Here is a 21,502-nt window from a genome sequence, read left to right on the forward strand (position 1 = left end):
CTGGATACCTACATCTGAGTGCACTTTTTTCGGGCCTGGTGGATTCGGTTTTTTGATTTTGATTTTGAATATGATTTGGATTTGGATTGGAAATACTATCTGTTTCTTTCCCCCCTCTCTCTCTCTCCGTTTCCTCTCTCCCCCCTTCTCCCTCTCGGCTGTGATATCCTGTACTTGTTGCTGATTGCGCGTCATCTCCATCTCTTATCTTCCATAGTGAAAGCTCATATGCTTTTTTGCATGAGGGTATCCTTGTTGAACTTGACCTCTTTGTCTTTGGTATTGCTTATCGTGGCATTGCAGGGCAGGGCATGGCATATCCTCCTCCGCGGCGCGTGTCTTGGGTATCTTTCATCTTTCATCCTCATCTTCACGTGCACCGCTCAATCCATCCCATGCCATGTCATGCCATAATTATATCCTTTTTCTCTTTCTCTCCACTCCTCAATCTCTCTCTCTCTCTCTCTCCCTCTTCTCCTCTCTCTCTCTGGCCTCCTCTCTCCCTCTCTTTTGTAACTGATGAACTTCCCCCCAGCGCCCCATTTCTCAAACCTCATCCAAAAGCCACCGCCCAGATAATAATCAGAACGTTCAAAAAGATCAGAGGAATCCTCATCAGGGTTCGCACGGAATTGATCAAATTGCTCATTTTTGCCGAGAGCGATGTCGGGTCTTGCATGCCTCCTCCTCCGCCGAAGCTCGGTTCGAATTGTTGTTGTTGTTGGGAGGAACCCCAGCCGACTTTTGGGGGTGGGGGTGGGATTGTTAGTTTGGGGTTGGGGATGGAGAGAAGGAGAGGGATAGGGAGAAGAGCTTACTTCGTGCGAGGAAGCGGTCTTCGGAGAGGACTGCGAGGGAGTTTATGAGGAGGACGGAGACTGTGGAGAGGGAGGTTAGTTGTCTGTTCTTTTTGAGGGGTGGGTGAGATGAGGTTGGGGGAGGATCTCACCTTGGAAGAGACCGCCGAAGCTGAAGAGGAGGGTTGCCATGATGGTGGTGGGTAGTGTGTGTGATTAGTGGTATAATGTGCTGCTCGGTTTGGAAACCAGTGGGCGGTTTGATCAGAGGTGTTGGTTTGGTGTTGGTGGTGGTGGTGTTGTTGTTTCTTGCTAGGTCGAGTTTAGTGTGAGCTGTTCCAAAGCATCCTCCACATCCTCACTTGCCAAGAAGACTGTTAGTTTCTACCTCCTCGTCCTCCAAACTTTCGACATCCACCATCCATGTCACTATCTAGCCATTACAGCTGGCGTGCTCTTCAAATTGGCTACTCGAATCGACAGAGTCCTACGCATAGGCTCTCGAATGAGTCCAGGGCATTCAACATGCTAGGTCCGTCTTTCCCACATCTCGTTTCCCAGCGTATAGCTCACACCATTCAGGAGACGCCATCCTAGACCTGCTACTCCCATCCCTCATCCTGCTGCAATTGTTCGCAGCCCCTTACACGAAAGTTGAAGAATCCTTCAATATCCAAGCCACGCACGATATCCTGGCACATGGAATACCTTTCGTCAACAGCACCGAGAGTCTAGCCGCCACATACGATCATGTCTCCTTTCCGGGCTCCGTTCCAAGAACTTTTGTAGGCGCTGCCATTCTCGCAGGCATTGCCAGCCCATTCCGGGCCTTTTTTGGATCTCAAGAGAGTATCCAGCTCCTCGTCCGAGCGATTCTGGGACTGGGTAATGCTGCTGCGCTGTGGTCTGTAAAGAATGCAGTGGACACGGCATATGGCAAGACGGCTGGTCGATGGTTCATCTTACTGCAGTCTAGCCAATTTCATGTCGTATTCTACGCTTCACGAGCTTTGCCGAATATGTTCGCTTTCATCTTGACCAACCTGGCATTGAGGAGCTTGATTCTGGTCAAAGCTGTGGCGTGGAAGACTAATCGCAGCTCGAAACGGAGACGACTTGCGCTCTACTTGCTCACTGTGGCGGGAGTGATATTTCGGTCTGAAATTGCTATTTTGCTGGCTACGGAAACGATATATCTCCTCTATCAACAGAGGATATCATTCGCCAAGGAGATCGTCCCTGCCGGCGTCGCAGGTCTTATACTCGGTCTGTTGACTACCGTTTCTGTCGACTCCTTCTTCTGGCAACAATGGCCGCTCTGGCCAGAGTGGGTTGGTTTCTACTATAACACGGTTCTGGGCAAATCATCCGAGTGGGGGACGAGTCCGATGCACTTCTACTTCCTCAATGCCATACCGCGGCTGTTACTCAATCCCATGAGCTACCTGGTCCTCATCCCATTCTCGTTGCAGAGTCACATCAGCAAAGACATCCTGATCCCACAAATCGCCTTCATCGCCATATACAGCCTCCTCCCACACAAGGAATGGCGCTTCATCATCTACACCATCCCCGCCTTCACGGCCGTAGCCGCAGGGGGTGCAGGATGGATTTGGACCCGCAAAGCAAAGTCGACCATGTACAAGCTTCTGAGCCTCCTCCTCCTCACCACCACTTTAGTCTCATTCGCCATCAGCTCCACACTCGTCTACATCTCCAGCCTCAATTACCCCGGCGGCCAAGCCTTATGGCTCCTCCACCAAATCGAACCCGAGTACCGCGTGCCCGTCCACGTCTATCTCGACAACTTGGCCTGCCAAACCGGCGTCACCCGCTACCAGCAAATCCGCGCGCATTGGATCTATGACAAAACCGAGCATCAGGAAAGTCTACTCGACCCCATGTTTTGGCAACAATTCGAATACGCCATTGTCGAGAATCCTGCTCGGGTCATTGGAAGTTGGCAACGAATGGCGACCGTGAGTAAGTTTGCGGGCATCACGATCCTTCGACCGGGAGAAGACGAGGTCAAAGATCGTGTGGTGCTGTTACCCATGACGCCTGCTTGGGGCCAATTCGGATTCCGTCTGCAAGAGAAGTATTTGCGAGTCGTGGAAATTGCGAGACGGTTTGTCACGGGAGGGTATTGGCCTGCGGTGAAGATGGAACCTTCGTTATATATTCTTTGGAGGGAACCACCGCCTCGTGTGAGAGAAGGGTTTCCTATGCCGCCAGGATAGGTGGATGTAATTTACTCTGCGATGTTTGATTCTTTGAGCATGAAGTAGTTGAGAAACACGGCATACTCAGTAAGAGGTAAAATGCGGCTGCTGTCGAATTCATGGTCGGCCCAAAAATGTAAAGATGTACAGTATATATAGCCTCGACGATATATTGTGTCATTCAGTACCATATGCGGGTATATCTAGCTAGCATATCTAGCTAGCATGTAATGTCCATGACAGATATCTATCTCTATGAATTTGGCCTTTCGGTACTACTACAACAGGCGACGCATCATCCAGGAATTTGCACTTACTTCCTCCGACAAGCATATTGTAGCACTTACAGCAATGGGTTGGAGCGATACTCTGGCGCCTCGCCATTTGTGGGTGGCTTTGCACCATTGTCGCCCTCGGGACCATCTTGAGCAAGTTCGTGCTCGGCGAGGAATTTCTCGGCTTCTAGAGCAGCCATACAGCCAGAGCCTAGATTATTGATTTTCATGTCAGTGTACTTGCACGAAACGCGAGTGGTGGTGGTGGTGGTGGTGGTGGCTGTAACTCACCTGCTGATGTGACAGCTTGTCGGTATTTCTTATCCTGAACATCGCCTGCAGCAAACACACCAGGTACGTTCGTCTCAGTCGTGCCAGGCGTAGTCAGAAGATATCCATCCTCGTCCATGTTCAACTGTCCCTTGAAGAGATGTGTGGCTGGGTCGTGTCCGACAGCATAAAAGAGTCCGTTCGCGGGAATCTCCTCCTGCTCGCCAGTCTTGTTGTTCTTGATGACCATGCTCTGCATCAATCCTCGTGGACCGTCTTCTCCCTTGATCTCCACGCCTTGCGAGTTCCATTTAATGTCCACCTTGGGGTGCTCCTTGAGTCTCCTCGCGTTGGCCTTGCTTGCTCGCAGCTCGTCTCTGCGGACCAACACCGTGACTTTGCTGGCCTTCTTGGTGAGGTAGAGAGCCTCTTCCACGGCGCTGTCACCACCTCCAATCACGACCAACGGCTTCTCGCGGAAGATGGGAAGAGAGCCGTCGCAGACTGCACATGCAGAAACACCATTTCCCCAGAACTTCTCCTCGCCGGGCAGATCCAATCTCCTCGCCTTGGCTCCCGTCGCGATGATGATGCTGTCGGCAGTGTGGGTCTCGGGCTCGAGTGACTCCTCGTCGCCCATGGGATGTAGCCAAAACTTGAACGGCCTCGAGCTAAAGTCTACCTTGCCTACAGTCTGGCTGACAATCTCGGTTCCACACGCCTCGCTCTGCGCGCGCATGTTGTCCATGAGCGTAGTGCCCTTGATCATCTTGAAGCCGGGAAAGTTCTCCACTTCATCGGTAGTGGTCAGCTGTCCACCGGCAGCGATGCCGAGCGCGAGGAAACCCTCGTACAGGACGGGTTTGAGATCTGCACGAGCAGCATAGATGGCGGCGGTGTGGCCTGCGGGGCCCGAGCCGATGATGACAACCTTGGAGTGTGTCATTCTGGCGGTTTGGCTCAGGATGGGCGAGGTCGAAACGGGAGAAGCGGAGGCGGCGGTGGTGGTGGTGGTGGGGTGGGGCTTGTAGAGGGCTCCGGCGACTATGGTGGGAAGGGCGACGCTGGATCGGAGGGGGCGGAAGCCTGCTCTGCGAAAGGCGGAAGAAAACAGTTTGGCGGCAGTGAGGTCGATTGGAGGAGTGGAAGATGACGAGTGATGCGCGGGGATGTGAAGTGACAAGGGCGTGGGCGTGGGCGTGGTCGAGCGAGAGATAGTAATACCATTAGATGGGACATTGTCGGTTGTATTATCAAGCCTCCGAGAAATTGTGTCTACACGACAAAGCGCCCCACTTTCCGAGAGGCGATTTCGGAGGGGGCAGTTGGGAGATGGTTCTCGTCGTTCTCATCTTCAAAGGAAGGTTCTCATCAAATGTCATCAATATCAGTCATCAATATCAGGCTGAATCCTCCACCCGGCCTGCACGCTGGGTCTAGCTTAGTCATCTTCTATACACCTCACTCTCCAACAAACCTCAGTTACCTCACACACCGACAGTGAACACTTTCCCCTGAAAACAACCTCTTCCAAGACAAGAACAGACCGAAATCTCCAAAAATGACAACTCCCACCCCTCCCAATCCCATCACCTTCTTCGACATCACCCTCGGCGGCGAACCTCTCGGCCGCATCAAAATGGAACTATTCCACGACATCGTCCCCCGCACCGCAGAGAACTTCCGCGTCTTCTGCACCGGCGAAACCAAAGACCATCTCGGCAAGCCCGTGGGATACAAAGGCTCGAAATTCCATCGTGTGATTAAAGATTTCATGTTGCAAGGAGGAGACTTTAAGAATGGAAATGGAACCGGGAGCGCCAGTATTTACGGGACGGAATCGTTTGCCGATGAGAATTTTATCAGGAAACATGATGGGCCGGGAATGTTGAGTATGGCGGTGCGTATCTTCTCTCTCTCTCTCATCTTTGCTGTTTCTTGATATTTTCTTTTGTTCTTTTGTTCTTTTATTCTTTTGTTCTTTTGTTCTTTTTCTTTTTCTTTTTCTTTTTCTTTTTCTTTTTCTTTTTCTTTTTCTTTTTCTTTTTCTTTTTCTTTTTTCTTACATCACCAAAGGTCAGATGAAATACTTTTGCTAACTGCTCTGGTCACAGAATTCCGGACCAAACACCAACGGCAGCCAATTCTTCATCACGACGGTTGCCACTCCCCATCTCAATGGGAAACACGTCGTCTTTGGCAAAGTGGTCGAAGGTCTCGATGTCGTCAAAAAAATCGAAAACGTGCGTACGAAGAATGATGCTCCCGTCCAGCCCGTGGTCATTGCCCAATGTGGTGAAATGTAAAAAAGACAAGGAAAAAAAAACAACAAAGAAAAAAAAAATAAGAAAGAAAGCATATCGAAGCATATCGGACGAGCTCGATTCGCTCTACTACTGGGAGAGTTCCCTTGAACTCTACGCGGAAGAGAAAAAGTATGTGGATGCACGTGCGATCATGAGACGATTCAGTACCTACCAGTCCATCGCCATATTACTCCGATCACCATGAAAGCAAGGGGTTGGCTACATGCATTATTCCAACAATTATCACATCGCAGTCGAAACAGCGATCGAACGGAATCTGCTACTGCGCGAGCCAGTGAAGGAAGTGAAGATGTGGATGAACACTAGATTGGTAGGAGGTAGTCGAGCAATTGCAATCGGCAACTCATCAAGGCCCAAGGGAGATTGAAGACGAGAGAAAGAGAGAGAGAGAGAGAAAAAAAGGCAAGTAAAGTGGTAAGCACGTATCGTATCGTATCCTAGCCACAAATACTGGTGTTACGTTTCTTCGCCAGAGGGGGGGAAAATTAATACGCACATCAGAAAATGGCGCAGAAAGTTGAAGTTGAAGAAAAAGTATTGATAAGGTAACCATAAAGCCACGTGCCATTCTCGATATGTCAAAAAAACATTTACCCTCTTCCCCTCCCCTCTCTCTACATATTCGAACGCCTTGCTGCGTAAGTATATGTAGGTAGGCATGTTTTTTCTTTCTCTCTCTCACACACAACAACCGGAAATCTTGGGCCTCGTTTGTGGCATGCAGCCAAAAGATCAATCGTCATCCAACATCATCACACACACATACATTATATTCCACTCTTCTATCCGAAGAGCTTTGCGCAACCCCAGAATTGCTCAATGTTGTACGCACCCGGTGCTTTCCACGTGTCATCCTCAAAGGAGAAGATGGCTGATTTGCTTCCGACCTTGGCAACGATCGAGTCAATTGCTTGCTTCTGCTCGGCCGCGCCGGGAACAGCAGCACCGTTGGCCTGTCCGTTGCTTGGCCAGCCAGTTTCCAGATTGTATGCCTCGAGTTTACCACCGCAGCACGCAGAAAGGTCTTGGAGTTGTTGAGCAACGAGATCTCCAGCTCCGGACGCGCTGACTTGACCGTTGAAGAAGGGGTGCAAGTTCGCGCCGATGACGTCGACGACTGGGCAGAGAGTGGAGGCGTATTGTTGAATGACATTAAGAGGCTCCGTGGTGGTGACAGGACCATTGTAACCAGCAGCTTGCAAGACACTCTTGGCTTCCATGATAAAGTTGGCCATTTCGGGAGCCGTGGTGAAACCTCCAAAGATTGCTTCATTGCCTGCGACGACCATTTCGACCATGCCCCAGTTTCCATTCGGACCCCATTGGGCCAGGTGGTTGAGTTGATCGTGCGCGGCTCCCATACCTTTGCCATCGATGAAGATGCCGAGGATCATCTTCATACCAATTGCTTTGCAGGCTGCGCCAACATTCTCCGCACCCTGGCAGTCCGTAGCGTAAATGCGCACCGTCGAGAAGCCCTTGGATTTGATGCTGTTGATGTCATTGCTCACTTCGTCAGCAGACTTGCAACCACCGTCGGCTGTGTACGGGGTGTAGGTCATGGCCCATTTGTCTCCGGTCGGTGCACCTGGAGGGCTGACAGGACTCTTTGGGGTTTCTGGCTGCGGTGCTGGCTTGGGGGGCGGGCTTGGCGCCTCTTCAGGTTTAGCTGGCGGCTTGGATGGAGCGGGCGGAGGAGGTGGCGGCTTGACTGCGTCCTTTGGTGGTGGAGACTGAGCGGGAGGTGCTGGCTTTGGAGGTGCTGCTGGAGTAGACGGCTTGGGTGTCGATGTTGTCGTGCTTGAAGTTTTAGATGCCGAGCTCGAAGTTTTGGATGTCGAGCTCGTAGTTTTGGATGTCGAGCTCGTAGTTTTGGATGTCGAGCTCGTAGTTTTGGTTGTGGAGCTCGAAGTTTTGGTTGTCGAGCTCGAAGTTTTGGATGTTGAGCTCGAGGATGATGTCAAGATCGGAACCATAGTCGGCGTACCATACCAATACGTGGTATAGGTGGTGCAGCCACATTCAGTCGCATTTGGCTTCGGCGCCGACGCAATGGGCGTATGCGGCTCGTCGTGTTTCGGTGGAACTGGAGGGTACTGCGCAGGCCCGGCCGGGGTCTCAGGAGGAGGAGGACCGTAGGTGGGAGGTGACAAGGCCTTCCTGTGCAGATGGTTCTTGTGCACATGTTCGTGGTGCTGCAAGTTCGCGGCCTGGACCGAAGCCATCAGACCGGACGCGAACAGCGCCACCGCAGCGAAGTAGACCATGGCTATGGTAAGTGGTGAGAGCCGCTGAAGGAGTGAAGCGGCTGTCGTATAACGAGTGACTCGGGTAGGTGGTGGTGCTGGTGGTGGTGGAGGAGGAGGAGGGGAATGGTATGGCACGGCGACGACGACGACGAGGGGGACAACCACGCCGCGCGCGCAGGAAATTGCACCTACCTATACTCATGTCCAGGCATACCGCCCCTACCGGTCTGGCCAGCAGCGCGCTGGGGGCCGGGTGTTGTTGGCATGTCAGATTGTCAGTCCGGCGGATGATAGTTTGATTGCAGAGAAGATGGCTGCTGGAGATTCGTCCGAAAGGACATGGATAGATCGTCCCGTCGGGGTCGGGACGGGCCGTCGGTGCAATATCTGTACCCCGGCGACCATCGTTGTCTGTATACCCTTTCAGGCTTTTCTGCCTCCGCTTCGGTATTCGTTCACGCCCATAGTAGGTAGCGCAGAGGGGCGGCAGTCAGAAGTCCCGATTTTGTTGGGGCGAGAGACTTGCACTGCGGAGATGTGGAGTGGGGAAGCAAATACTAACAGAGATGGACAACACAGGAAGCGAGCGATAGGGTGTGTGTGACGGGGTGTGATGATGGAAATGAAGCTCGGCAGAAGATGAAAATGTTTTTCCAATCTTCGGAACCCGGCCATGAGCGACGGGAGTACAGCCTGTACAGACAGGTACAATGAGACTTCGACATGGCGTACGCCGTACGCAAGGATGTGCTGGCTCTGGAGACTGACCCCAAACAAACAATCATAATTATAGGTAATAATCAATGGATCTCCCATACTGTACACAGTGAGTGATACACTTACAGACTTACAGTACAGTACATGTATGATGTCCTCGTCCTGCGCACGTGTGTGGTTGTGGAACGTTGACCAGTATGCTCACAGTGCTTGTCTCATTATTCTCCGCACGACATGACTCTGTTCTCGTGGCATCGAATGCGATGCACGAGCTGCACGACCCGGCATTTACTGTGGCGTTATACTCTCCAGACCCTAACCGCTTGAGGCTGAAGCCTTCACCTGGACTACAGTACATGTAAGAGGTAGCAAAGGCCTGGAGTCGACGAATCCGAAGGAAACCTATCGAAAATTATGCTCTGCGAAAAATAGATACCCAACGTTTGACTCCATGCTACGAAGCACACTATACTGTCATATCTGCTTTGGTCAATCTCGAGTAGGCGAGCAGACAGACAACTTGACTGCAGGATTGCCTGGTATTGGCTGCATCAGTAACCGGTATAGCTTGGCTCGGTAGAGTCCTCGGTCAGCTCTGGCTGGACAGCATTGGGCGGGCGAATAATAAGGTACTTGGTACTACAGTACGGGTACAGGTACTTTGCGCTTGGCATTGCTCAAACGTGCTCATGCTAGGAGGTAGTCTTGCTATTTTGCTGTTGATGGTGCAATGAATGGCGACTACAAGAAGCAGACTCTAGGCCCTTCTCGAGCTCCTCCAGTCTGCTGCCATTCACTTTGGCACGACCGGGCGAGCAATCGCATCAAAGCAACCAACCTTTCTAAGTATTCGCACTTGGCCACGCTTCTGCCTTTTGTGCCACCCACCAATTGAGCCCCATTGAAAGACCGAGAATTTGACGACGGCAACCCACTGTTCACCCTTCCCCAGCGACGCCCCCACAAGATGCCATCACTTGCACCTCTTCTGCCCCGTCGAACGACGACTCCACAGGCCACGAGACAAGTTTGTGATCTCCATATGGACTGGGAGGTCACAGGTATTGTCTCGACATTAATATTGATTGCCGGTTATGCCAGTACATGCAGCAGTACAATTCTTCCCGCCCGGATCTCGGCCGGCCACCTCCGAATGTTGTTTCCCGCGCTCAAAGCCGTCTGTTCTCGGCTGTATCCAATACAACAGGTTTACCCACGCTAGGTACGGGTTGAGCGACTTTCTACTGTCCTCCATCTTCATTCTACTTACAAAGTCGTGTCTCGGAGCACTCACTTTGCTCGGAAGCTGGCCGCTCGATCACCTAACTTTCGACATCTAGTAAAGTAGCGCCAAGATCCGCAAGAGATAGGTGAAAGCAGCACACTGCATATGTCTGGGATGCATACTACATTCATCCATACTGCGCTGCTGTACCTATCAAGCAAGCACTGCGCCCTCATGCACAGCGTGGGCTTATCAGTCTTGGCACCCCCATATATTAGCATACTATAAGACGCCACCAGACCAGCTGCCTGTTCTGGTTGGTGCTCCGGAATCTGGCACATGAAGAAGACTCCCGTCTTGGTAGGCGACTGGTGTGGGTCAGTCAGTAGTAGAACTTCATCTTCTCTCACAGCATTCAAGACCAGATCTACTTCCAAGCATGTGGCAATCCAGACTTTGGTAATGATTCAATCACCACAGATGCGGTGCGCACGACATCGTTGCGGTACATCCCAAGTCTTCAAGTTTACCTCTCTTCACTCACATCCACTGGCTGCAGCTGGTCCCAAGCTGCCCTGCCAAGCCGCCCGATATTCATACCAAGCATACATGCAGCAAATAAGACAACACAGCACCGCACCAAGAGCAGCCAAGACTTCTGGTAGCTCGTCGCCATAGATGACCACCTCTACCTATTGTCTTGCTCGGACCTCCCTCTGATAGGAAGGTATCATCGCACGGCATAGGATGGCAATGGACCAAGAATCGCAATCGCCTGCAAAGCCGGGCATGGCGAGTGTCGTCTCCCTACACAACGAGAGGGCGTTGGGCCGCAGGAGGTGTCTTATAAGAAGGAGAAGGGAGCTGCGCTCTGATGAATGTACGTGCAGTAGCCACTTCTCTCATCACAAGTTGCCAACATGAAGGTCTCGAGTGTTTCGGCGGCTTTGCTGCCTCTCGTTTCGGCGCAGCTGTACACCAAGGAGGAGTACAGGAGTGGAGCTGTCATGTCACAGATGATGGCCGCCAAAGAGGTACAACATCCCCCTCCTTCACGAATACTCATCAATCTGATGCTGATGGAGCCAGGCTTCCTGGGCTTACCACCGAGAACGAGGCGAATACGATAGCACAAAGTTCAGCGGATATGACCAGAAGAAGGCGGCAACGCGGATTCAGTGCATCAACGGCAAAGCGGAGGCTGTCGTAGGTGATGCAAGCCAAACATACTCTTGCGCCAACATCGACATGTACGACTTCAAATCGCATGCTGAGCTCGGCAGCAATGGTGGCGAGGGCTCTGGCTCCTGGGGAGTGGTCCTCGAAGGACGAGAATTCATCGCCATTGGCCAGACGGACGGAGCTGCGTTTGCGGAAGTGACAGCGGAAGGCGCGCTGGTGTACCTGGGACGACTCCCGCAACAATCCACCCCCGTGATCTGGAGAGAGATCAAAGCAAATGGTCCATACATGCTCATCGGGTCTGAAGCCAACAACCATGGCGTGCAAATTTTCGATGTACGCCAATCATGCACACACAGCGCGGAGAGCTCATATGCTGATTGATGCACTAGATGCGCAAACTCCTGGATGTTGATCCCAGTTCGCCGAGAACATTCAGCACGAGTTCTGACATTACTCTGTTCACTGGTAAGGAGCGATCAGTCATGCATCGGGTTGACCACGTTTTTGGCTGACGGTTCCTCGTACAGACTCGGTTGGGATGCCGCTCGGTCGATCTCACAATGTTGTTGTCAACGAGGAGAAGAACTACGCCGTTGCTGTCGGTGCGGTACCACGTGACAGTACTTGCGCTTCGGGACTGGTGTTCATCAATATGGATGATCCTGCCGAGCCATACTCGCCAGGATGCAGCCCCCAGGATGGCTACATCCACGACGCACAATGCATTGTCGTAAGTGAGATTGAGTGTTCTCTCGCTCGGATTATTCCGCTGACTTGGGAACAACACAGTACCGTGGGCCCGATGAGAGGTACAATGGCCGAGACATCTGCTATGGCTACAACGAAGACACCTTGACCATTTACGATGTGACCAACAAGAACGGTACGAACGCTGGCTCCGTCATCTCCCGCACGCCGTACACCGGAGCGACATACACGCACCAGGGATGGGTCATCGACCCCATGTGGCAGACCCATTTGGTGCTCGACGATGAACTCGACGAGGGAGAGGTCGACCCCACGCGCGTCAACCCCGACAGTCCCGCTTTGGATGGTCTGCCAGTGACCTACATCTTCGACATCACCGACCTCGAGAATCCCGTCAACACCGGATACTACAAGTCGGGAGTAAGATCCGTCGACCACAACCAGTTTATCGTAAGTAGTAACCACTCTGATGAACATGACATGAGCAACAATAACAACAACTAACCAAAAACAAACAAACAGTACGACGGTCTCGCCTACCAATCCAACTACCAAGCCGGCCTCCGCATCCTCGACGTCAGCACCATCCCCTCGGACCCCACAGGAGACAGCGTCCGCGAAATCGCCCACTTTGACACTTATCCCGACGACGACAGCGAGCCCGGCGGTGGAGTGGCTGATTGGTCGTTTGGAACTTGGTCGCATTATACTTTCCCCAGTGGATACATTGTCATTAACACGATTGATCGGGGTCCGTTTGTGGTCAAGATGAATTCTTTCAGCAGGAGAGGCTTTGGGAGTCAGTATGTCAGACGGACTGTGTAGATGAATGGATGGATAGAGAGATACAGAGAGAGAGAGAGAGAGAGAGAGATTGATAGATGGAGGGGAGTTCTTCCTTCTTCTTCTTCTGAAGACTCAGACTCAGACTCAGACTCAGAATTAGATTCAGACTACTAGAGAGAATGAGAAGGAAAAAGAGGAATGATAAATTATCATTTATGAAGATTATGATTTGGCGAAATTCTGGGGAAAATAGAGTGTTAGAGAGAAAAAGGAAAAAAACTTCAATAATCATGCCTCCTCTTCGGGCATCGGCTCGTCTCATACATGTATTCGCGTGTACAACCACAGTCTACAGACTTTTCAGTGAAAACCAGATCATGAGAAAGTCTCCTGTCTAAATAAAGGCCTAGATGGACACCCACGAGATTCTCATATACTATGCGTACCTTATGTGTATATACTATTCAACTACACGGGATTATACCCTCTCCACCTCCTCATCCACACATCTACATAGCGTGCCGCCAACCCCTCACTCACCGGATCCCGAATCTCATCCAAGACCTTGGCATGTGCCCTAGTCCTCGTCGTCTCAAAGGTCAGTCCAGCTGTAACCTCTTCATCTCCTCTCACCTTCGCTGCGACTGCGGCTGCTTTTGATGCACCGCCATACTTGATCCTCCAAAAATCCAACAACTTCATCGAAGGATTCTTTTCCACGTCGCTCTCACTCTTCTCTAGCCTATCCAACCACTCATCTGGCTCCACAATGTCGAATTGTGGCATCGCAGGATGTGCCTTCAACATGGGTAACAAGTCATCTCGGAAAGAAAACATGACGGGGTTCAAGAGATGATATACTAAGTCCGGATCCGAATGATCGCCGTTTCCGGTGGCGGCATGTTGGACTATTTGTACAATCGCGTCAGCAGCAACATCAACAGGTAACCAAGTCACCGTCTCGTCTCGCAAATTGGGCAGACAACCCGTGGTGAGGGCAGAACGAATCATCAGAGCCACTGCTTCGGTTTCGTTCCAGTGGGCAGACTTAGTGTCACCGGATAATTGTCCGATTCGCAGGACTCTCGCGGGCAGCAGACCAGCAGCATGACGCGTGATGTGTTCAGTGACGAGTTTCGAGCGTCCGTAGCCCATTTTCTGCGCATGGCTCAAATCCTCAATATGGGTTTCACGGATGGTGGAGGGCTTGGGTGTTCCCGAGGCGGCTGAGATGGAGCTACAGAAGAGGAATGTGGCGGGCTGGGGCAGGGAGGTGCGGAGACAGAGATTGATGAGATTGTAGGTGGCACGGATGTGTTGCTGTTCGAAGCTGCGGACGCCAAGATTGAAATTCACTGCCCACGCAGCGTGGATGACACAGGTGAGATGCGAGAGCAGGTGGTTGAGGTCTGTTTGGGGCAGACCGAGGTTTGCTTGGCAGAGGTCGGAAGGGACGGCATGGAACTTGGCGTGTTCGGACGGGGACAGGACGATGTTCCGGGCGGAGAGAGACTGGAGCAGGCGGGAAGCGGCGTCGGCGGGACGGGCGGCGCGGACCAGACACCAGATCTCGGAGACGGAAGCGTCGCGGGCCAGAGCGGCGATGAGGAAGGCGCCCAAGTTGCCCGTGGCGCCGGTCACGAGCACGACCTGGCTCGCTGGAGGCGTGGTCTGTGTGGGGCAGTGCGGTTCAAAGCCGCGAGAGTAGCGCGCAATGAGCTCTTGCATGACCTCGACTTCGTCTTCCTCGTCCGCGGCGGCCTGCTCGCCGGAACGGAGTTGGTAGAGATGCCGAGCTAGATGAGCCACAGTGCCTTGGTCAAATACGATGTTCTGGCTCAGGGAGTTGCCGGCTGCACCGAGGTCGAGTTCGCGTTGGATGCATCGCCACACTCGCGTGGTCTGGAGACTGTCGACTCCCGCAGAGAAGATGTCGCTGTGGACATCGGGCAGCGCCACGCCCAGCTCGTGTCGGAACTTTGACAGCAGCCACTGCTCTAGCCCAGCCACGTCGAGTTGGAGCAGTGCACTGCGAGACTTGATGGGAGCACCGGACTCAAACGCCTCGTACACCTGACTGATGTCTGCCGCGAATTGCTCATACACTTGAGCGCGGATGAAGGTGCCCTTGTCTGTTCGGGGATACAGGACATCCGGGCCTTGGACGATGATCAGTTCCCTGGGGACCCGAGCAAAGCTCTCCGCTCGCGAGTTTGCCGCCTCAATGCTGGGCCACACTCGATCCAGATACTGTTCATCGTTCAAGTCAATACCGTGTGCGGTGGAGCGGAATAGCAACAGCCCGGGTACGGTGCGTTGATATCCGAAGATGACCGCCTCTCGTATCAGTGAGTCTTGCCGTAGGTCGTTCTCAATGGGTACGGGCAGTACTTTCTCGCCGTTGATCAGGGTGAGTCGATCGTCGAGACGAGAGAGATATTTGTAGTAATTACTCTTCTTCGGATCAGGATGTCGGGTGAACAGATCTGATGTTCGGAATGAGTTCTTCGGATTCTTCGGGCTGTACGGCGCTTTGCTATTGCTGGGTCCTTTCGAAGGCAACCCATCCAGACCAACACACTCAAACACCCCGGGAGCAACCTCATCCATCAGGGTATAGTCGGAAGCTGGCGGAAGTAGGCGCATGTACTGCCATTCTTTATCGCCGGGAGGGCGAAACGAAGTCATGATTTGCCCAATCTCAGTACTGCCATAGTTCGCCACCAGGTTGACACCTGCAGCGACGAGACCATCGCCAAGACTGTCGGGACAAGGCGAGCCGCCAAACAGAACAAGCTTCGTCTTCGCCAGTGCTGCAACGCCCGCCGCCTGCTCCGCAAGCAGTCGCAGGACATACGGCACAGCGCTCACTTGCTGGGGCTTGGCTACAGCCATGGCCTCCACGAGATTCTGACACGTGACCGGTAATGAGTGGTTGCTCAAGTACATGGGTGCACGTGTGTAAAAGGCGCGACCGAGCTCCATCAGACCGTGGGAATGGAAGAGTGGTGATGCGCAGAATGCTCGAAGGCCGAACGACTTGCGGAAGTTGGCCAGGCATGCTAGATTCGAGAGGAAGATGGGTTTGGGAAATCCAGTGGACCCCGACGAGTGCAGTATCCATGCCATCTTCTTGCTTTCCTTGGTGAGGTCAACATGCTGACGCTTGAATGCTGCTGGCGCCGAGACACTGCGATAGTCTTCCGGTTGCAACATGGATATTCGATTGCATCCCGGCCGATACTGATTGATTTCATCCACAATGCTTGCGTTGGCTCCTGCAACGACGAGAGTTCTGCTGTCGGCCATTTCCAGCAGACGAGCATATGCTGGTGCAGTCAATCTTGTGCTGAGGAACAGAACCGTGAGGCCCAGTCGGTTGAGGGCGAATATGCTCACGACATACTCGAAGCTCGTGGTAGCCAGCAACGCCACCACGGGCGCCTTCTCTGCTGCAGGGTCTGCGGGCTCCAAGCCATTGTGTAGATAGTACTGGACTGCAGCATCAGTCAGACGATCGATCTCTTGTCCATTGAATTCTTCAAAATCCGAGGCGCCCGCTCGGGGATAGCAGATCAGGGGAGTCTGTTCCTGTTCGGCAGCGTGCGACTTCAGTAGACCATCAATCGTCATGAATCGGTGGATGGGCAGGTATGTGGGATCATGGTGGGGAAGTTTGAGAGTGAAATGGGGGCTGGCTGTAGATGCTGCTGCTGCTGCAGCTGCTGAGCCCTTGACTGCATGAACGACGGTCTGCGTGGTGGTAGCCATCGGTGCCAACTAGGGACTACTGATGTATTATTATTGTGTTGATATGGCATACTAGTTGTATAGTAGCCACCAGACGGAGCGATGGCCACATATTTGACTGGGAAGTACCTAGTGTGGTTGTTGACGATCTGCATCCGGCGGATATTTACCCGGACCCTTTTAACCTTTTTCCGAGGTCCCCAAGCGCTCCACTGCAAGAACTGTAGCCGAGTCGTCATTGCCATGTAGGGAGATTGCATCGACCTCGGGGCAATGGGCAGCAGCAGTGTGGTCGAAGAGGTCGAGCATGTGTAGCTGACAGAGCTATGTCTCGTGCTTTCGGTCCAATCCATCGCAAGCCCCAAGCGGAGGGAGCTAGGCCCTGCTGTCAGCATACCGCTTTGAGCAAATGCTGTTCCCTGCGCCTTCAGCTCCCGAACACCCGATCGTGTCTCGTGTACGATCACTAAGTAATAATTAGGGCATGGTTTGTCTACCGAGACGGTGAAAATTTCCAACCCTCGAGGCTTGATCTACACCTCTTCTTGACCGTTGGGACACTGAAATCTCGGGACTTGTGAGCGTGGCAACATGCCCACAGGCCTGCTCGCGACACTTTCTTCCCTCGTCGTGGATGTTGGGTATTTCATGCGCATACTGTATCCGGGTCTTCTGTCACGCTTCCCTAGTACAGGCTCGCTCAACCATCCTCCCCGGAGTAATCTGCAGTCGATAGTGCCACAACCCCTTCACCTGCAGCATCTTTAGGCTTCCTCTTCCGCTTCCGCTTCGTGGGTGCCTCTGCGTGGCCATTCCCAGACACTTCTGATCCGGCGCTCCCCGCTGCTATCTGATGGTCGTTCCTCGTGGCCTTTCGCAGCACTGCCTTTTCCTCGTCTGCGTGGTGCTGCGCGGACTTGTCTTTCTTCGACTTCTTCACAGCCAACGGGTTGGGCCCTTTCGGTCCTTTCTTCTTCTGCTTCTTCGGACCAAGCTGTGCTCGTTCATCCTCATCACTATCGCTGTCGCCGTCCTCTCTCTTCCTCTTTTCGCCAACTTCCGCTCCCACGTTTCGCCGTCCACCGAGTCCAGCTTTGACCTTGGCTTTTTCCTCTCGCTCTCTCACGCCTTGAGTGACATCCGCCATGGGCTCTAGGATCATGACACTTCTCGCAATGTAGATCAACGGGACACCCACAATCGTCCTCATCTTCCGGCGCACCGTGTGATCCTGACTCGCAACGACATAGCGATGCTTATTGGTGCCGCTGCCTTTCGGATCGACGACGCTTTCCAAACACTCCAGCGCACTCAGCGGCTCCGGTAGCTCGTGATGTCCGCATCGCCGTCGCTCCGCCTGCTTTGCGGCCTCTATCCACTCGTCTTTGTGGGGATCGGATGGCGCATTGTAGAGATGGCGGATGCAGCACTGCGTGATCATGGGCTTGATCTCGCCGTGCAGTGTGTCTTCCAGCATTTTCCCCAGCTGCATCTTGAAGCGCGCAGCATCTTTGATGATTTCGGCGTCGACGAGGACCTGGTAGGGGACGCGGAAATCGAAGTTGAGCTCGTACTTTTGCATCAACTTGCGGTATGTTTTACTCCGTTTGCCCTTCATGGTGGGCGGACGGTGGAGTGTGGTGGATGGGTAGTGGGTAGTGGGTGAAAAAGTCGTTCACAAATGTGAATAAAAGTTCCAGGTACGGTGGTACTTAGCCTGCATCTCGGGCCGACAGTCCACCCGCGCGGGCTCCACAGTTTCTTCCTTTCTCCCTCCTCCCTCCTCCCTCCACTCTCCTCCCTCCACCCTCTATTCCTCTTGTCTTTTCCTCCACCACTTCTCCCATTCAGGCTTTCACCAAATGTACTAGTTGCACTTTCGAGGCACCTGAACTTCTACAACGAACGGCATCTGTCCATCGAGCCGGGAGATGGGTGTGAAAGCCTGAGAAGAATGGCTGGTTGAGATGGGCAGGCTACGGTTATGAAACTTGTCATACCTACCCAACAGGTGATCATGATGAGACGAATCGCACAGACAGGCGGGATTCCAAGATTTCCAGTCAGAACAATTCGTTCCGTAGAAGACCTAATATATCACATTATATGCTTCCCAACACCCCCCGCAAAGTCGTCTGTGATTATCTAAGCCAACTCGAGAGCATGGCATCATGGATGTCCTCTCAACATCGCCATCTCCCGCTCCAATATCATGAATGATGCATCTCGTGCAGCTGAAAATTCACTAGCAGGAGGTCACGATGCAGTTCCATCTCAATGGCTTCCAGGGCTCCGCTGATCCAAATGTTACCCAATTTCAGGGCCAGGAGCCTGATTACCAGTCCAGCCTACCCGAGGAGGTTGATGTACTGATTATAGGAGCTGGACCCGCTGGCCAGTTGCTGGGCGCGCAGCTGGCTCAATTCAGTGGCATTACCACGCGAATCGTGGAGAGCAAACCCGGCCGATTGGAGCATGGACAAGCTGACGGCCTGCAATGCCGGACATTGGAGATCTTCGAGGCGTTTGGCTTCAGCGAGCGTGTGCTCAAGGAGGCCTATTGGGTGAATGAGACGACCTTTTGGTCGCCCGCAAAGGATGGCAAGGGGCTCCAGCGAAGTGGCAGGATTAGAGATACCGAAGAGGGCTTGTCAGAATTCCCGCATGTGATCTTGAACCAGGCTCGCTTGCACGACCTGTGGCTGGATACCATGAAGTGGTCACCGACACGACTCGAGCCATCCTACAATCATCAGATGGTTCAAATGATGCCATCGGAAAAATCAGGCCCCACTACGGTAGTGCTCGAGCGCCTGGACGATGCCCATAGAGGGCAGCGGGAGACGGTTCGCGCCAAATACGTCGTTGGTAAGTTGTGGTAGTGATGTCTGATGAAAAGTCTCGAAATTGTCAAGGCGACGACATGTGTATTCGGGGAGGTAGATCGATCAAGCTTACCTTCTTGCCATAGGCTGTGATGGTGCACGTAGCAAAGTACGCGAAGCACTCGGATTAGAGATGAAAGGTGATTTCCAGAACCAGGCTTGGGGTGTCATGGACGCTCTCATCACCACAACTTTCCCTGATGCAAGATTGAAAACGATCATCCATTCCGAAGACGAGGGCAGCATTCTCATCATTCCGCGGGAAGGTGGCTACCTTAGTCGTTTCTATATAGAGCTGGCGAAAGTGAAAGACGGTGAACGCATCGATCGATCAGCTGTCACAGCGGACATGTTGACCGAGCGTGCGAAACGTATCTTTGCACCATACACTTTCGACGTGAAAGAGATAGCTTATTGGTCGGTATATGAAGTTGGCCAAAGGCTGACCGATCACTTCGACGACGTTCCAAAGACTGACCAACATCTGCGCGATCCACGAATCTTCATCTGCGGCGATGCTTGTCATACACACAGTGCAAAGGTCAGTACAGTGGCCGGCGCTCTTACAACTCCATCCCACGATGCATGCATCGAAATCCAAGCTAATCGCAGGTTCAGGCAGGACAAGGCATGAATGTCAGCATGAACGATACGTTCAATCTCGGATGGAAATTGGCACATGTGAGTCGTCCCTGATACCTGATAGAGATGACATCCTTCACGACAATACTGATCTCCAGTTATCGCAAGGTCCTTCGTGGTCAAGCCCCAGCAAGCCTATTGCGCACATACTCTGAAGAACGACAGGCGATAGCACAGATGCTCATCGACTTCGACCGCGAAATGTCAAGAATGTTCGCAGCGAAACCCAAGCTCAATGCCGACAAGGACGACAAGGACTTTGTCGATCCCACAGTATTTCAAGAGAACTTTCTACGTCAAGGTCGCTTCATGGCGGGCGTGGAGACCACGTATCAACCCGGGATCTTGACGAGCTCAAGTGATTACCAGCATCTTGCCACTGGATTTCAAGTCGGTACCAGGTTTCAGTCTTGTCAAGTCCTGAGGTGAGTTTCCAGACCGATGCATACCTACCTCCTTAAGAAGAGAAAATTTCGACAAGACCAGCCATTCGCAGCTGTCGATATATACCTGTACCTTATACACTAACCCAAATTCCTCGCAGAGCGTCCGACGCAAAGCCTGTCCAACTCAGCCACGACGCCATGAAAGCAGATGGCCGCTGGCGAATCATCCTCTTCGGCAACGACCAATGCGACCTGACTTCCCCAAGCTCACCCTTGGCCACCCTTTGCTCGTACTTGGAACACCATCTCCTCCCCCAATTCACACCTGTCACCGCCAACATCGACTCCATCATCGACGTCCGCGCCGTCTTGCAGCAATCCCGACAATCTTTCAACATGACCGATTTGCCCTCCCTGCTAATCCCGCATAAAGGTCAACTCGGCCTGCAAGACTACGAAAAGGTGTATACGGATGAGCCGAGCTATGGTTTTGGGTTTGGGGAGATTTATCAGACTCGCGGCGTGGATCGAAAACAAGGTTGCGTTGTCGTCGTGAGGCCGGATCAGTATATTAGCGCTGTATTGCCCTTTACGGAAGAGGCCCAGGGGCTGTTGAGGGATTTCTTTGGGGGAATTTTGATCAGTATTGGGTAAAACAAAGTGAGGTGGTATTGCAAAAGACAAGTTAGTTGGTCAAGGGATATACCTAGCTAAGGTAGGGTTCGGAAGAGATAGGAGATAACGGATAAAAGAAAGATGGAGGCCAGGGTGGCATTTTGAAGCCTTCAAGTTGGGATGCACTTTTTTGCGTACTTCCACCTAAATACCGTATATATTGTATCTACCTAAAAGTACCTACCTGATATATATGATGTGAGCATGCGAAGACATCATGATATACAAAAGCAAAAAACGTAAAGATTGTGAATCTCTCCATCTGGCTGTAACATTCGTTAGAATGAGTACCTTACGTTGCACATGCGCAGGTGAGTGAGAATGCTTACGAATCGAACCCAGGTCTCCCGCGCTTGGAAGTAGGTTGTACTTTGACAAGCGGCTGTGAGAAACGGTTAGATAT

The 21,502-nt window shown here is 52.5% G+C and overlaps 9 protein-coding genes across 9 annotated transcripts; 4 read left to right on the forward strand and 5 right to left on the reverse strand.

Annotated features, from left to right (window-relative positions):
• Positions 1-116: 116 nt before the first annotated feature.
• SEPMUDRAFT_149033 (Yos1-like protein) lies at positions 117-1,049 on the reverse strand. The gene is made up of 3 exons (XM_016905297.1): positions 950-1,049; positions 819-878; positions 117-741 (listed from the first exon to the last, which is right to left on the reverse strand). The coding sequence occupies exons 1-3, from the start codon at positions 987-989 to the stop codon at positions 554-556; spliced, it is 288 nt and encodes a 95-aa protein (XP_016762014.1). The 5' UTR covers positions 990-1,049; the 3' UTR covers positions 117-553.
• Positions 1,050-1,220: 171 nt separating this feature from the next.
• SEPMUDRAFT_133083 (glycosyltransferase family 22 protein) lies at positions 1,221-4,592 on the forward strand (the record flags this gene model as incomplete). The annotated part of the gene is made up of 3 exons (XM_016902541.1): positions 1,221-1,329; positions 1,380-3,505; positions 3,586-4,592. 2 exons carry the CDS (start codon positions 1,221-1,223, stop codon positions 3,035-3,037), a joined length of 1,767 nt encoding a protein of 588 aa, XP_016762015.1. The 3' UTR covers positions 3,038-3,505; positions 3,586-4,592.
• SEPMUDRAFT_163481 (thioredoxin reductase) lies at positions 1,237-4,592 on the reverse strand. The gene is made up of 3 exons (XM_016908057.1): positions 3,586-4,592; positions 1,380-3,505; positions 1,237-1,329 (listed from the first exon to the last, which is right to left on the reverse strand). Exons 1-2 carry the CDS (start codon positions 4,508-4,510, stop codon positions 3,363-3,365), a joined length of 1,068 nt encoding a protein of 355 aa, XP_016762016.1. The 5' UTR covers positions 4,511-4,592; the 3' UTR covers positions 1,237-1,329; positions 1,380-3,362.
• A 533-nt stretch (positions 4,593-5,125) lies between these two features.
• Positions 5,126-8,619, forward strand: SEPMUDRAFT_163482 (peptidyl-prolyl cis-trans isomerase; the record flags this gene model as incomplete). The annotated part of the gene is made up of 2 exons (XM_016908058.1): positions 5,126-5,464; positions 5,679-8,619. The coding sequence occupies 2 exons, from the start codon at positions 5,126-5,128 to the stop codon at positions 5,868-5,870; spliced, it is 531 nt and encodes a 176-aa protein (XP_016762017.1). The 3' UTR covers positions 5,871-8,619.
• On the reverse strand, positions 5,153-8,620 carry SEPMUDRAFT_125550 (glycoside hydrolase family 17 protein). Its single transcript, XM_016901996.1, has 2 exons — positions 5,679-8,620; positions 5,153-5,464 (listed from the first exon to the last, which is right to left on the reverse strand). Exon 1 carries the CDS (start codon positions 8,156-8,158, stop codon positions 6,674-6,676), a length of 1,485 nt encoding a protein of 494 aa, XP_016762018.1. The 5' UTR covers positions 8,159-8,620; the 3' UTR covers positions 5,153-5,464; positions 5,679-6,673.
• Positions 8,621-10,894: 2,274 nt separating this feature from the next.
• On the forward strand, positions 10,895-13,026 carry SEPMUDRAFT_149035 (uncharacterized protein). Its single transcript, XM_016905298.1, has 6 exons — positions 10,895-11,116; positions 11,172-11,600; positions 11,657-11,732; positions 11,795-11,997; positions 12,057-12,425; positions 12,498-13,026. The coding sequence occupies exons 1-6, from the start codon at positions 11,003-11,005 to the stop codon at positions 12,798-12,800; spliced, it is 1,494 nt and encodes a 497-aa protein (XP_016762019.1). The 5' UTR covers positions 10,895-11,002; the 3' UTR covers positions 12,801-13,026.
• A 156-nt stretch (positions 13,027-13,182) lies between these two features.
• SEPMUDRAFT_149036 (acetyl-CoA synthetase-like protein) lies at positions 13,183-18,155 on the reverse strand. The gene has a single exon (XM_016905299.1). It carries the CDS (start codon positions 16,530-16,532, stop codon positions 13,230-13,232), a length of 3,303 nt encoding a protein of 1,100 aa, XP_016762020.1. The 5' UTR covers positions 16,533-18,155; the 3' UTR covers positions 13,183-13,229.
• On the reverse strand, positions 17,212-18,129 carry SEPMUDRAFT_141245 (uncharacterized protein; the record flags this gene model as incomplete). Its single annotated transcript, XM_016902957.1, has 2 exons — positions 17,212-17,234; positions 17,265-18,129. The coding sequence occupies 2 exons, from the start codon at positions 18,127-18,129 to the stop codon at positions 17,212-17,214; spliced, it is 888 nt and encodes a 295-aa protein (XP_016762021.1).
• Positions 18,156-18,772: 617 nt separating the features above from the next.
• On the forward strand, positions 18,773-21,309 carry SEPMUDRAFT_133089 (phenol 2-monooxygenase; the record flags this gene model as incomplete). The annotated part of the gene is made up of 5 exons (XM_016902542.1): positions 18,773-19,379; positions 19,483-19,937; positions 20,015-20,077; positions 20,147-20,463; positions 20,583-21,309. 5 exons carry the CDS (start codon positions 18,773-18,775, stop codon positions 21,076-21,078), a joined length of 1,938 nt encoding a protein of 645 aa, XP_016762022.1. The 3' UTR covers positions 21,079-21,309.
• Between the last annotated feature and the right edge of the window lie 193 nt (positions 21,310-21,502).

The sequence above is a fragment of the Sphaerulina musiva genome (assembly GCF_000320565.1).
Source record: "Sphaerulina musiva SO2202 unplaced genomic scaffold SEPMUscaffold_4, whole genome shotgun sequence".
Taxonomy (NCBI): domain Eukaryota; kingdom Fungi; phylum Ascomycota; class Dothideomycetes; order Mycosphaerellales; family Mycosphaerellaceae; genus Sphaerulina; species Sphaerulina musiva.